Raw genomic sequence first — 13,449 nt, 5'->3', positions numbered from 1 at the left:
AAGCAGTGCTCTAGAGAGTACAGGATTTAATTAAATAAAAATAAAAATATATAAAATTTAACTTTGCCCTAAAGCCAAATCGATTTGAACAGGAGCAAGTACTAGATTAATGAGACCAAAGATTGCCTGTTTAATGTTACCAACATGAATTATACCTATGTAGATGGTGTAACACTATTAATTATCATTTATTAAAATCTCTCATTTGCATTTTAAGGTAATTAGTTATATATATCTGTAATGACACATTAAAAACGCTATAGCCATTTAGTCATGTATGATAAAAAAAAATTATAATAAAAATTAAAAACAGCTATGTTACCACACATAAATTTATCCACGGTTTAAACAATTAGATCAATTTCATAAACTGTATTGTATAACATGTTTGCACCCAATGGTCTCCTCTGGGGAATGTGGCTGTAGTAATGCTTTCTCTAGCTGTGTGGGATTGAATACATAGCCAAGAGCTTGCTATTTCAGCATCCAATTGCACAAAGCAGTTGCTATAATATTTGTTTCTTGTTTCCTCACCCTTCAAGCTACTGTAATTGTCTGGCATTTAATCAGAAAAAAAGTGTTTCCCCATCCACCATTGTTTACTTTTTAAATGTACAAACCCGATTCCAAAAAAGTTTGGACACTGTACAAATTGTGAGTAAAAAAGGAATGGAATAATTTACAGATCTCATAAACTTATTTTATTCACAATAGAATAGATTCAATTCAATTCAAGTTTATTTGTATAGCGCTTTTTACAATACAAATCGTTACAAAGCAACTTTACAGAAAATTATGTTTCTACAATATTTGGTAGTAGCTAGTAGTTTGTGCACGTTTGACAGGATTTTAGAAAAATAAAAATAATAATACAAGAGGTAGTCAGCTAGATGATGAACTATCAATATTATTAATTAATAGTAATTATATGATGCAGTCACACATGTAGCAATATTTGTTAGTTCTGTTTGTTGATTCAAGGTTAGCGTCATCTGGGGTCCTCTGAGGGTCAGCATCATCTCTTCTCAGGTGTTCTGGATCCAGACTGGAGCTTGTGTAAATCCTAGTTACCACGGGATGTTAATCCCGTGGCAAAACATAGAAACAAAATAGAGACATCATTAGCATAGCTGCTGAAACTGAAGTAAAATTAGTTTAACCCAAGCTAAAGAATAAAAATGCAGATGCAACTACACTCACAATTTAAGAGATACATTATTCGAATGCTTGGCGAAAGAGATGCGTTTTTAATCTAGATTTAAACAGAGAGAGTGTGTCTGAACCCCGAACATTATCAGGAAGGCTATTCCAGAGTTTGGAAGCCAAATGTGAGAAAGCTCTACCTCTTTTAGTGGACTTTGCTATCCTAGGAACTACCAAAAGTCCAGCGTTTTGTGACCTTAGGGTGCGTGATGGGTTGTAGCGTGGTAGAAGGCTAGTTAGGTACGCAGGAGCTAAACCATTTAGGGCCTTATAGGTAAGTAATGATAATTTGTAACTGATACGGAACTTAATAGGTAGCCAGTGCAGAGACTGTAAAATTGGGGTAATATGATCATATTTTCTTGACCTGGTAAGGACTCTAGCTGCTGCATTTTGGACTACCTGTAGCTTGTTTATTGACGAAGCAGGACAACCACCTAGAAGTGCATTACAATAGTCCAGTCTAGGGGTCATGAATGCATGAACTAGCTTTTCTGCATCAGAAACAGATAACATGTTTCGTAGCTTGGCAATGTTTCTAAGATGGAAGAATGCAGTTTTTGTAACATTGGAAATATGATTTTCAAAAGACAAATTGCTGTCCAATATAACACCCAGATTTCTGACTGTAGAGGAAGTAACAGTACATCCGTCTAGTTGCAGATTGTAATCTACAAGATTCTGTGTGGTGTTTTTTGGTCCAATAATTAATATCTCTGTCTTATCCGAATTTAATTGGAGAAAATTATTTGTCATCCAATCTTTTACATTTTTAACACACTCTGTTAGCTTAGATAATTGGGAAGTTTCATCTGGTCTCGTTGAGATATATAGCTGAGTATCATCAGCATAACAGTGGAAGCTAATTCCGTATTTTCTAATAATATTACCAAGGGGCAACATGTATATTGAAAATAGAAGAGGACCTAGGACGGATCCTTGTGGCACTCCATATTTTACTGATGATAAATGAGATGACACCCCATTTAAGTAAACAAAATGGTAGCGATCGGACAGGTAGGATCTAAACCATCTTAGAGCCTGCCCTTGAATACCTGTATAGTTTTGTAATCGATCTAGGAGTATGTCATGATCTATGGTGTCGAACGCAGCACTAAGATCAAGTAATACTAGAAATGAGATGCAGCCTTGATCTGACGCAAGAAGCAGGTAATTTGTAATTTTAACAAGTGCAGTTTCTGTGCTATGGTGGGGCCTGAAACCTGACTGAAATTCTTCATACAGATCATTTTTATGCAGGAAGGTGCTCAATTGAGCAGACACAACTTTTTCTAATATTTTAGACATAAATGGAAGATTTGAAATAGGCCTATAATTTGCCAGTACACTAGGATCTAGTTTTGGTTTCTTAATAAGAGGCTTGATAACCGCCAGCTTGAATGGTTTTGGGACGTGACCTAAAGATAACGACGAGTTAATGATATTGAGAAGCGGTTCTTTGGCTACAGGTAACAGCTCTTTTAGTAATTTAGTGGGTACAGGATCTAATAAACATGTTGTTGGTTTAGATACAGTGATAAGTTTATTTAGCTCTTCCTGTCCTATATTTGTAAAGCACTGCAGTTTATCTTTGGGTGCGATGCATGAAACTGAAGTGTTAGACGCTGTAGAATCTACATTCGCTATTGTATTTCTAATGTTATCTATTTTATCAGTGAAGAAATTCATAAAGTCATTACTATTTAACGTTGGTGGAATATTTGAATCAGGTGGCGTCTGGTAATTTGTTAATTTAGCCACTGTGCTAAATAAAAACCTTGGATTGTTTTGGTTATTTTCAATGAGTTTGTGGATATGCTCTGCCCTAGCAGTTTTTAGAGCCTTTCTATAGCTGGACATACTGTTTTTCCATGCAATTTTAAAAACTTCCAAGTTAGTTTTTCTCCATTTGCGTTCAAGACTACGAGTTACTTTCTTGAGAGAGTGAGTATTACTGTTATACCATGGCACAGTACGTTTTTCTCTAACCTTTTTCAATTTGATGGGGGCAACAGCTTCTAATGTATTAGAGAAAATAGTGCCCATGTTGTCAGTAATTTCGTCTAATTCATGTGTATTTTTGGGTACAAATAGCAGTTAAGATAGATCAGGCAGGTTATTTGCGAATCTGTCTTTGGTGGCTGGAACAATAGTTCTGCCCAGATGGTAATGCTGAGACATATAGTTAATATCAGTTATACGCAGCATGCACGACACAAGGAAATGTTCTGTAATATCATCACTTTGGGGTACAATATCTATAGCAGTAAGATCGATTCCATGCGATATAATTAGATCTAGTGTATGATTAAAACGATGAGTGGGCCTGGTGACATTTTGCTTGACTCCAAAGGAGTTTATTAGGTCAGTAAACGCAAGTCCTAATGTATCATTTGCATTATCAACGTGAATATTAAAATCTCCCATAATTAGCGCCTTATCAACTGTAACTAGAAGGTCTGAGAGGAAATCTGCAAATTCTTTTAGGAATTCTGTATACGGCCCTGGTGGTCTATACACAGTAGCCAGAGCAAGAGATACATTAGACTTCTTTTGCATGTCTGACAGTGTAACATTTAGCAGAAGTATTTCAAAAGAGTTAAACCTGTATCCTGTCATCATCTACAGTGCATAATATCAACAATATAGAACAATATCTGTGCGTAAGAGTCAAGGCCGGAAAACCATACTGGGTGCCCGTGATCTTTGGGCCCTTAAACATCAGTGAATTACATACCGGAATGCTACTGTAATAGAAATCACAACTTGGGCTCAGGAATACTTCCAGAAAACCAAGTTTTTATCATCGCTCGGTTCAGAAGCCTGCATCTCTGATGGTATGGGGTTGTGGCATGGGCAGCTTACACATCAGGAAAGGCACCATCAATGCTGAAAGGTATATCCACTAGAACAACATATGTTCCCATCCAGACTTCGTCTCTTTCAGGGAGTACCTTGCATTTTCCAACATGACAATGCCAGACCACATACTGCATCAATTACAACATCATGGCTGCATAGAAGAAGGATCCGGGTACTGAAATGGCCAGCCTGCAGTCCAGATCTTTCATCCATAGAAAACATTTGGCGCATCTAAACATGGCCTTGTCCCAACTTTTTTGAGATGTGTTGATGCCATGAAATTTAAAATGTAAAAAGGGGAAAAACTTATTTTCCCCTTAAAATGATACATTTTCTCAGTTTAAACATTCTGTGTTGTATTCTGAATAAAATATTGAAATTTGAAACTTCCACATCATTGCATTCTGTTTTTATTCACAATTTGTACAGGGTTTCATCTCAGCCTCAGTTGTTAGATGGCTGACCTTTCTGATACAATGAGTGATCAGAAAGCAATTAAGCACCAATTGAGTTCAATGGCAGGTCTGCAGTTATGCTAAATTTGTAACAAGCAAGCTAACACACCTAGCTATCACAACTGTCTATAAAGTGGAGTTTTATAAGCACATCAAGTGAAATATTCCATGTTTTCTAGCAAAAGTATTGAAACAAACTGTGTATCATCTTGTTCCCTAGGTTGAGCGAGAGAAGGCGGTTCTACTTACCAACCTGCAGGAGACTCAAACTCAACTGCAGCACACACAGGGCGCTTTAACTGAGCAGCACAGGCGTGTTCACCGGCTTACGGAGCGCTTCAACTCTATGAAGCGTCTCTACAGCGACAAGGAGTTTGACACAGAGGAGTCCGAGAAGAGCGTCGGTCCCATTAATGGTTGCTGCGATTATGAGGCAGACATCAATGGAATGGAGCTTCTGGAGTGCAAATACAGAGTTGCTGTGACTGAAGTCATTGACTTGAAGGCGGAGCTTAAGGTTTTGAAGGAAAAATATAACCAGTCTGTGGAGAACCAATCAGAAGAGAGCAACCACGGTGAAGGGAAGGTCCAGGCTCTTGAAGAACAAGTGAAACGGTTGGAGAAAGCCTGGCGCGAGAGCCGCGAGCGGCTTAGCGGTCTGGAAGCGGAGCTCCGGTGTGCTTCTGTTATGGCTAGCGAAAGTAACAGCATGCTGAACACAGCTCAGGACGAGCTGGTTACGTTTAGCGAGGAACTCGCTCAGCTCTACCACCATGTCTGCTTGTGCAACAACGAAACTCCAAACCGTGTCATGCTGGACTACTACCGCCAGAGCCGGGTCACACGTAGCGGCAGTCTCAAAGGCCCTGAAGACCCAAGAGCCATGCTTTCTCCACGTTTAGCTCGCCGGATCGCTGCTATTAACTCCTCAGACGTGTCCAAGAGTCCTCAAGACTCTCCATCAAAGGAACCCCTTGGAGAAGGAACTAAAGGGGAAGGAGGAAGTCCCAACAAAACCCCGTTTGGTTCACCAATCAATGGTTCATCTCTCTCTCCCTCCCCAGTGCCAGAAACAGGTGATCTCCGTCGCGAACCCATGAACATCTATAACCTCAACGCCATCATCCGTGACCAGATCAAGCACCTGCAGAAAGCAGTGGACCGCTCGCTCCAGCTGTCCAAGCAGAGGGCTTCGGCACGAGAGTTGGCACCCATCCTCGATAAGGAGAAAGAGGTCTGCATGGAGGAGATCCTGAAACTCAAATCCCTCTTGAGCACCAAAAGAGAGCAGATTGCTACATTGCGTCTTGTCCTGAAAGCTAACAAACAGGTAAGAAGGCCAAGTTTATGTCTTATGTTGTGTTTGGTCTCAAATAAAAGCATATATAACAGAACTTGGTATGTTATAAAAATTTGTTTCTAGACTGCCGAGGGGGCCCTTGCAAACCTGAAGAGTAAATATGAAAATGAGAAGTCCATGGTGACGGAGACAATGATGAAGCTTAGAAATGAACTAAAGGCCCTCAAAGAAGACGCAGCCACCTTTTCCTCACTAAGGGCAATGTTTGCCACAAGGTGCGTTTATCAGCCCTTATCTGATTTAATGTTATTGAGGACATCCAAACTGGAATAGTTTCTTTTTTGAATACACGTTCATGATTCATCAAAAATGTTTAAAGTGTAATCTTTCATCAAAATGTAACTGCTTACTCCACCTCTAAATCTAAACTATTTACTGTTCAGCTAATATCACCTAGGTCAGAATAGTGTTATTTAATAGCTAAAGAGCCATTTAGTTATTGTTACAGGTAGGGATGGAAATAAGTTCAGATTCGGATTCCTATTAACGATTCTGGCTCCTCAATGATTCCAATAAAGATCCTTTTTAGTAATTCTAAAGTCTAATGTTCAGAGAACATTCAGAAATAATGTTTTCATAACAATGAAACATCAGCAGAACGTTCTTAGAATATATTTATGTTAGCTGGGATGCGACTAAGATTATATAAAAGGCTAACACTTTAGTATAGGGTCCAGTTCACACTAATAACTAGTTGCTTATTAGCATGTCTATTATTAACATATTGGCTGTTTATAAGTGCTTATAAAGTACATATAATGCATGACATCCATAATCCTACCCAACACCCTAAACTTTACAACTACCTTATAAAATATTAATAAGCAGCAAATAAGGAGTTAAGTGAGGCAAGTCATAGTTAATGGTTAGTTAATAGTGAGAACTGGACCCTAAAATAAAGTGTGACCTTTAAAAGTTTTACATTTTTAAAATTGTATCAAAAGGTGTTTTATTGATTTTATTGACTAAATTTATTTTTAAATGTGGCATAAATGCAATACAATTATTTAATTTAATACAATAATTCTTAATTAATTACAATATAATTATTTTAAACTACTACTAATAAAATTCATATTATGTATCTTACAACACAGTGAATTTTGGACTGAATTGAACTGATGTTCTAGAGCCATTTGTTCAAGAATCCAATGACTTTATATGGACAAAATCAAGTTCTTCGCCATATTTTTTTAAGCTGAATATTCTTTTTCGCACTGAAACTTAGTGGTGAGGTTCTCTCCCCCTCTTTGTCCAGATGTGATGAGTACGTAACTCAGCTGGATGAGATGCAGAGGCAGCTGGCTGCCGCAGAAGATGAAAAGAAGACTCTGAACTCTCTACTGCGAATGGCCATTCAGCAGAAACTGGCCCTCACCCAGCGCCTGGAGGACCTGGAGTTTGACCATGAACAGTCGTACTGTGGCCGTGGAGGGAAAGTGACAAAAATTAAGAGCAGCCCTCAAAAAGTAAGTCATCGAACTGCACTCACTGCTCCCCCTAGCCCCACTGCATCGGTTTCAAAACCCCCTTTCTGTCTGTTCCAAAACAATATGGTTGCATCAGCCAGTAGCTCTCCCTCACTGGATGTCCCTGCTCCATCCTCCTCCTCCTGGACCTCCTCAGACCAGCCGTTTTTCCGTGGCCAGTCTCAGTGGAAACTGGGCACTCAAACTTTAGTTTTAGACCCCGAGATGCTAAGTATTGAGGTTTGTCATAGTGGAGACTCTGATGCTCACGTTCCCAGATCTGCTCCTACTTCCCCCTACCGTTCTCCTGTCCTGGGCACTCGGCAACCATTGCCACTTTCCGTGAGATATCGTATGCGCTCCAATGTGACTCAATTCACACCTTCATCTGCTTCAAGAACTTCTCTAATCCAGTCTGGGACTCCCAGAATCCCTAGTGGTGACCCTCAGTAGGTGACATGGTTTAAGGACAGACTGGTTTCCATTCTATGACTGCTTGGAGCATATGATTCAACTCAGGGATAGATTTAGAGACTTTTTTACTGATATTATTCTGAACAGAATTATGTTTTCCCAGCTCTAGAAAGACACTATTGAAAATTAAGATTTTTTTTTTTTATGTTTTTGAAACAATTCTCTTATGCCTACCAAGGTTGTATTTTCTTTGTTCAAAAATACAGCAATATCAGTAATGTGGTGAAAAACTAGTACAATTTAAATTTTTTTAATTTATTACAATTTTAATACATTTTAAAATGTAATTTATTCCTGTGATGGCAGAACTGAATTTTCAGCAGGCATTTCTCCAGTCTTCAGTGTCACGTGATCCTTCAGAAATCATTCTGATGTGCTGATTTGCTGCCCAAGAAACATTTCTCATTATTATCAATGTTGTGCTGCTGCTTAACATTTTTGTGGAAACTCTTCCACATGGTACACTACCATTCAAAAGTTTGAGGTAAGTAAGATTTAAAAAAGGATGGAATACTTTTATTCAGCAAGGATGCATTACATTTATAATGTTACAAAACAAATTTCAAATAAATACTATTCTTTCAAACTTTATATTCATCAAAGAATCCTGAAAAAAAAATTATAACAGGGTTCACAAAAAATATTAATCAGCAGTTTTTTAACGCTGATAACATTAAGAAATGTTTCCTAAGCACCAAATCAGCATATTAGAATGTTTTCTGACTTCTTTTAGAATCATAAAAAATAGTAATCATTCCAAACTTTTAATTATTGGCTTTATGAGATCGTAGATTATTAAAATAATGTCTGGATATAAAAATATGTTTAAATAATAATACAAAAAATTGCACTATGCTTGATGTCATTTTTTTGCGGCCTGGGTAAGAAAACTGTTTTTTGGCAAGCACAATTGTTGTGAATCTGCTTCAGTAAGGACATGTATTCGGATCATACTGGAAGAATTACTCTGTAAAGCAGAACAGGTATTGATTGGTGCATGTTTCTATTAGAATATAATTCCTGCATGTTCGCTTCCATTTTATAGCTTGATGAAATGGGTGCTACATACTGCATGCAAAGCAGTTAGTTTGTGTGATGGAACTTTTCAGTTCTTTTTGCATTGGCTAATAGCACGTCTAGCACGACATAACTACAGCGCCATCCACTGGCAGTTACTTTGGCCTTTTTGTAGTCATCAAACCTTATGAGTCTTTCAAAGTGCTAAATAATGAAATCATGAGTAGCAGCTTATGTATAATTACATTAAACTTATTTTAAAGATAAATGCAAACTGCTTTGCTAGCTAACAGTTAAATGCTCAGTTGATCTCAATGCACCCTTTATAGAGCAGAGCTATTCATGGACACAGCATATGGCAGTGCAGGATCTGTCATATGCAAATGCAGAGACGTGTTCTTGCACATGGTGCCTGCTGCCCAGCTACTGCATTTCAATAAGCTTTAGAGTACAGAGCCACATTAAAAGTGCCATTCATTATATCATGAGTCATTCTATGGAATGGGTGCCTGTTTAGTTTGATAAGGAAATTTTTAATGTCAATTTCTGAATGTTTTAAACATTCTTTTAGGCACATAATGTGTTTAGGTTTTAATCAGTTGTCTTGTTCCATCTTAAATTAAATGTATGACTTTAAATGCATTTTATTAGGGTTAATATACAGTGGGTAACAGGGTTGAGAGTTTTAAGCCCTTTGATCATTTCATGTTAATATTTCTATATTATTATATATAATGTATTTTACTGTAATATATTTTTGTTTAATTTTTTTTTAATTATCAGTTTTTTGTTTTTTATACAAAATAGTGGTAACTGTTTGAAAATGTAAGATTGTCCCTTGCTGACAAACATAAAAGAGCATAATATAAAGTAATACAATGAGTTGTCAGGAAGAGTTCCTGAAAAGATTTTGCCATTATGATAACTTTTTTATTTTTTTATTTAAGTAAACTATTGGACAAGAAGAGTTTACTTTAATTTCAGATTAAGGATTTGTTTTATCTATTTATTTAATTTAACTAAAATATATTGTTTTGTTCAACTCAAACAGCAATAAAGAAATGCTACTTTTTATTTACATATATTTCTTAATAAGAATGTAAATATTTGCTAAAATAGCAAGGAGAATGCCAAAAAAATGCATTCTTGACTAAGACAAAAGAAAAGAAAAAGAAATAAAATAATATAACAGGAAATTTTCACACACACACACACAAAAAAAATACATTAACAAATGAGAGCTTTTACTGTGTCTCAAAGTAATTTTTTACACATTTGTATATAAACTGTTATACTGCATAACTATAATGTGTACAGTATGTACTAAAAATTCTCGTTTTGTAGAAAGACCTTCACCTTTGAGAACCCTTGGGGCGAAAAAGCATTTGACAAGGTCAGCAGTTAAAGATTGTACAGAACATCAGAACATTGTGTTAGCATTGCTCATGCAAGGCTGACAGAGATGTAGTTCACAGCGGTTAAATTTACATGTATAGACAAGTCTCTGGATTATTTTTTTCTTTATTTCTTTTTTTTCTAGGAGTTATCCAAGATTTCAGTGTAATATTGCTGTTTCCTGTGCCTTGCTTAAAGACATGTTATGTATATTATGTATGATGTTGTTTGGAATTCTACTTTAGTGTAATGGAAACCAGTCTGATCCACTTCACCGGTGTCACGAAGACCCAACATTATAGAATGCAATGTCACTTGACCATTTGATTCCCACTAAATTTACGAATGTTTAACAAATTGTTTTAATAATTGTTATAATTTCAACAGTCATAATTTTCAACTATAGTAATGTGACATAATGTAAATGCATCACATTCCTGAGGTGTGACACTTCTATAGGTTTTATTTTATTTTATTATTTATTTATTTATTTTTTGTCAAAACAGTTTTCAACTGTCAGTATATTGTATCATAAAAACAATCTTTATTTTTCCTTTTAATGAGCAATGGATGCTTCCATCTGCCTGCAGGAGTCAGTGTTTCCACATTTCACATCATTTGCTCATTACTGGATTTGTTAAATGCTGTTTTGCCCAAGGTGACAAAAACATATCCCAACCACAGAGCAGTAGTTTCCTTCTGATTAAAATTTAATTAAATTAAATTTTTGACTCTGGAGTTGTAGATAGCTATAATTGTTCGCAGTATGAACATGGTTATGTCATAAATGCATTTCTACAAACAACTAACCCAGTACACGCAGACACTGTAGAGCCACATCTTAAAAAGCACATAGAATAACTGCATAGCAACACCCTGACAAACACCCTCACATCATCCTAAAAACTACTCAAATTGTAATGGGAAAATTAAAAAAATCTTGTTATTACAAATTTCCATAGATTGCTCCAGATGTGTATATGTGCTCTTAGCTATACAACATCAAATATACTGTTTTAAATATTACTTTTTTTGTCTTGTTAAATGTGTAAACGCATGTGTATTTGCATGCTCCCATTAACAAAGCAGCAACGCCGTTTGTCATTTGCACCTGTGTACACTACTGTTTAAAAGTTTGAGATCAGAGATTTTATTTTATTTTATTTTTAAAAAATTAATACTTTTACTCAGGAAGGAAATTTTAAATTGATCTAAATGAAGGTAAGGACATTTATTATGTTACAAAATGTTTCTATTTCAAATAAATGCTGTTGAATATGAACTTTTTTCATCAGAAAATCTTGGGTAAAAAGTAAGACACTTTCCGCGAAAATATTAAGCAGCACAACTGTTTTCAGTAATAATAATAATTAATGTTTTTAGAGCACCAAATCAGCATATTAGAACGATTCCTGAAGGATCATGTGACACTGATGACCGGAGAAAATATAAGGAATACATTTTATCTTAACATATTTGAAATAGAATACAGTAATTTTAAACTGTAGTAATATTTCACAATATTACTGCATTGTTTGATCAAATAATTGCAGCATTGGTGAACATAAGAACTCAATTTTACCGCCTCAAACTTTTGAAAAGTAGTGTATCTCTGTTTAACAAACTGAAGGTGATACCACCTTGCTTTTCTTTCCATCTATACCTACCATGCCTCATGAATACACATGAATATACGCAGCTGAATATTTGTAATAATGTTTCTCATTCTACATGCTCTATCTGTTCATTTTGCATGCGATTCTGCTTGAGATTAACACACAGAATCACGCCCAAACGTTAGAGCATTGCAGCCATTTCCAGTTTCGTTCACTTGGCATCTCTGTGCCCATCTCTGTCTGTGTTTGTGTCACTAACCCTGACTGTCACACCTCTGTATATGTCTAATTTATCAGTCTCTCTTAGATTGTCAGCAGCCTGCTGGCTCAGTACCGCCAACCTCCCCACAACTGAGGCATGGGAGGGCATCCACGGGCCACAGGTAACCCGTCCTTTAGAGAAACTCGCACGTTACTGTTTTCTCTCTCACTCTGTTTCTAAAAACAAAAAATGTCATGTAGGCTCACGCATTCACAAATATTAATGTTAACAGCAGCACCCACTTCCTCACACTTTTGCAATACAATTGATATACACTACCAGTCAAACGTATACGTATTCACGTATTTAAATAAAGCCTCTTGAAGTATACAAAAATAACACTGAGATGCCCAGCATCCTTTCATCACCCTCTCATCCTGAGTTGTCGAATATAGACAACGCTCCTTTCGTCCCATACTACTGTACTTTGCCTCTTAAAAGCTACCTGCTTTTGCATGTGCCCCTGTGTGTCTGTCAAAAGGGAGTTAATGTTCATGTCTGTATCAGTGAATTGTGCTTTTTTTTCTATATTACCGTTGCGCCAGTTTAATAGGAAACAGGATGTGGCGATTTCATTTTACACCTACTCATCGCCACTGTTTCTGTTTTCTCTCCCTTCTGCCTGTGTCGCTTGTGTCTTTGTAGTCCTAATGTGTTGTTAGCTCTTCAAGAAGACCTGATGACTGCGGCCAACTCCAGACTTCCATGTGATTCTTTCAACTGTCTGGCCCATCATTCTCATTTTTTTGGCCCTTAGCCTCTTGTCGTTGGACTCCTCACAGAGACAGATGAAGGGGGTGGAGCATATCAATCAATCATAACCTCCAGCCAATCAGATGCTCCAGAGGAGCCCGAACAGTCACCGAAATTGGATGAATTATTTAGTGATGCATATTGTAAGTACTAATTATCCTCTCGAGTGAGACTAGATCAAACGGAAATTGACTGATTTATACCTATTTATTTCACTATTTATTGCTTTATTTATTTGTGTATTAAAAATATGATGTGTTTTGTGTCTGACTGTTTTACTATGAATATGATTTTGAATATGAATGCAGCTTTTCTTAAAAATACACTTTTAAACAACAAAAATTTGTATTAATTACATCAACCCAGGAGTATTATTATGGTATGCAAGGAGATTTTTATCAGTCAGAATTAATATCTACAATCTTTGATGCACAAAAAAGTGTGACATTAAAGAAAGATGTGTTTGCAGAGTTGAAGAGAGGTGAATGGATTATTGAGAGACATGTACACATAATTTTCATCAAATAGAAACAACATCAGTGTGATATTTGAGTGACTTTGATTTTGACCTTCAAGCTCCTGA

The 13,449-nt window shown here is 36.5% G+C and overlaps 1 protein-coding gene across 3 annotated transcripts in view; it reads left to right on the top strand.

Moving 5' to 3' along the window:
• Positions 1 to 13,449, top strand: part of LOC132156284 (protein bicaudal D homolog 1-like) — a 39,104-nt gene extending 25,655 nt beyond the window's left edge. The window contains exons 5-9 of one of the 3 annotated variants that reach the window (XM_059565220.1): positions 4,741 to 5,850; positions 5,944 to 6,095; positions 7,139 to 7,349; positions 12,159 to 12,234; positions 12,759 to 13,449. In XM_059565220.1, the coding sequence (XP_059421203.1) occupies positions 4,741 to 5,850; positions 5,944 to 6,095; positions 7,139 to 7,349; positions 12,159 to 12,206 (1,521 nt within the window). In that variant the 3' untranslated portion in view covers positions 12,207 to 12,234; positions 12,759 to 13,449. Of the gene's footprint in view, positions 1 to 4,740; positions 5,851 to 5,943; positions 6,096 to 7,138; positions 7,350 to 12,148; positions 12,235 to 12,758 lie in introns of all 3 variants that reach the window. The other 2 variants (XM_059565219.1, XM_059565221.1) reach the window with 2 other exon arrangements.

The sequence above is a fragment of the Carassius carassius genome, chromosome 13 (genome assembly GCF_963082965.1).
Source record: "Carassius carassius chromosome 13, fCarCar2.1, whole genome shotgun sequence".
NCBI lineage: Eukaryota > Metazoa > Chordata > Actinopteri > Cypriniformes > Cyprinidae > Carassius > Carassius carassius.
This window is presented reverse-complemented; position numbering and strand designations above follow the sequence as displayed.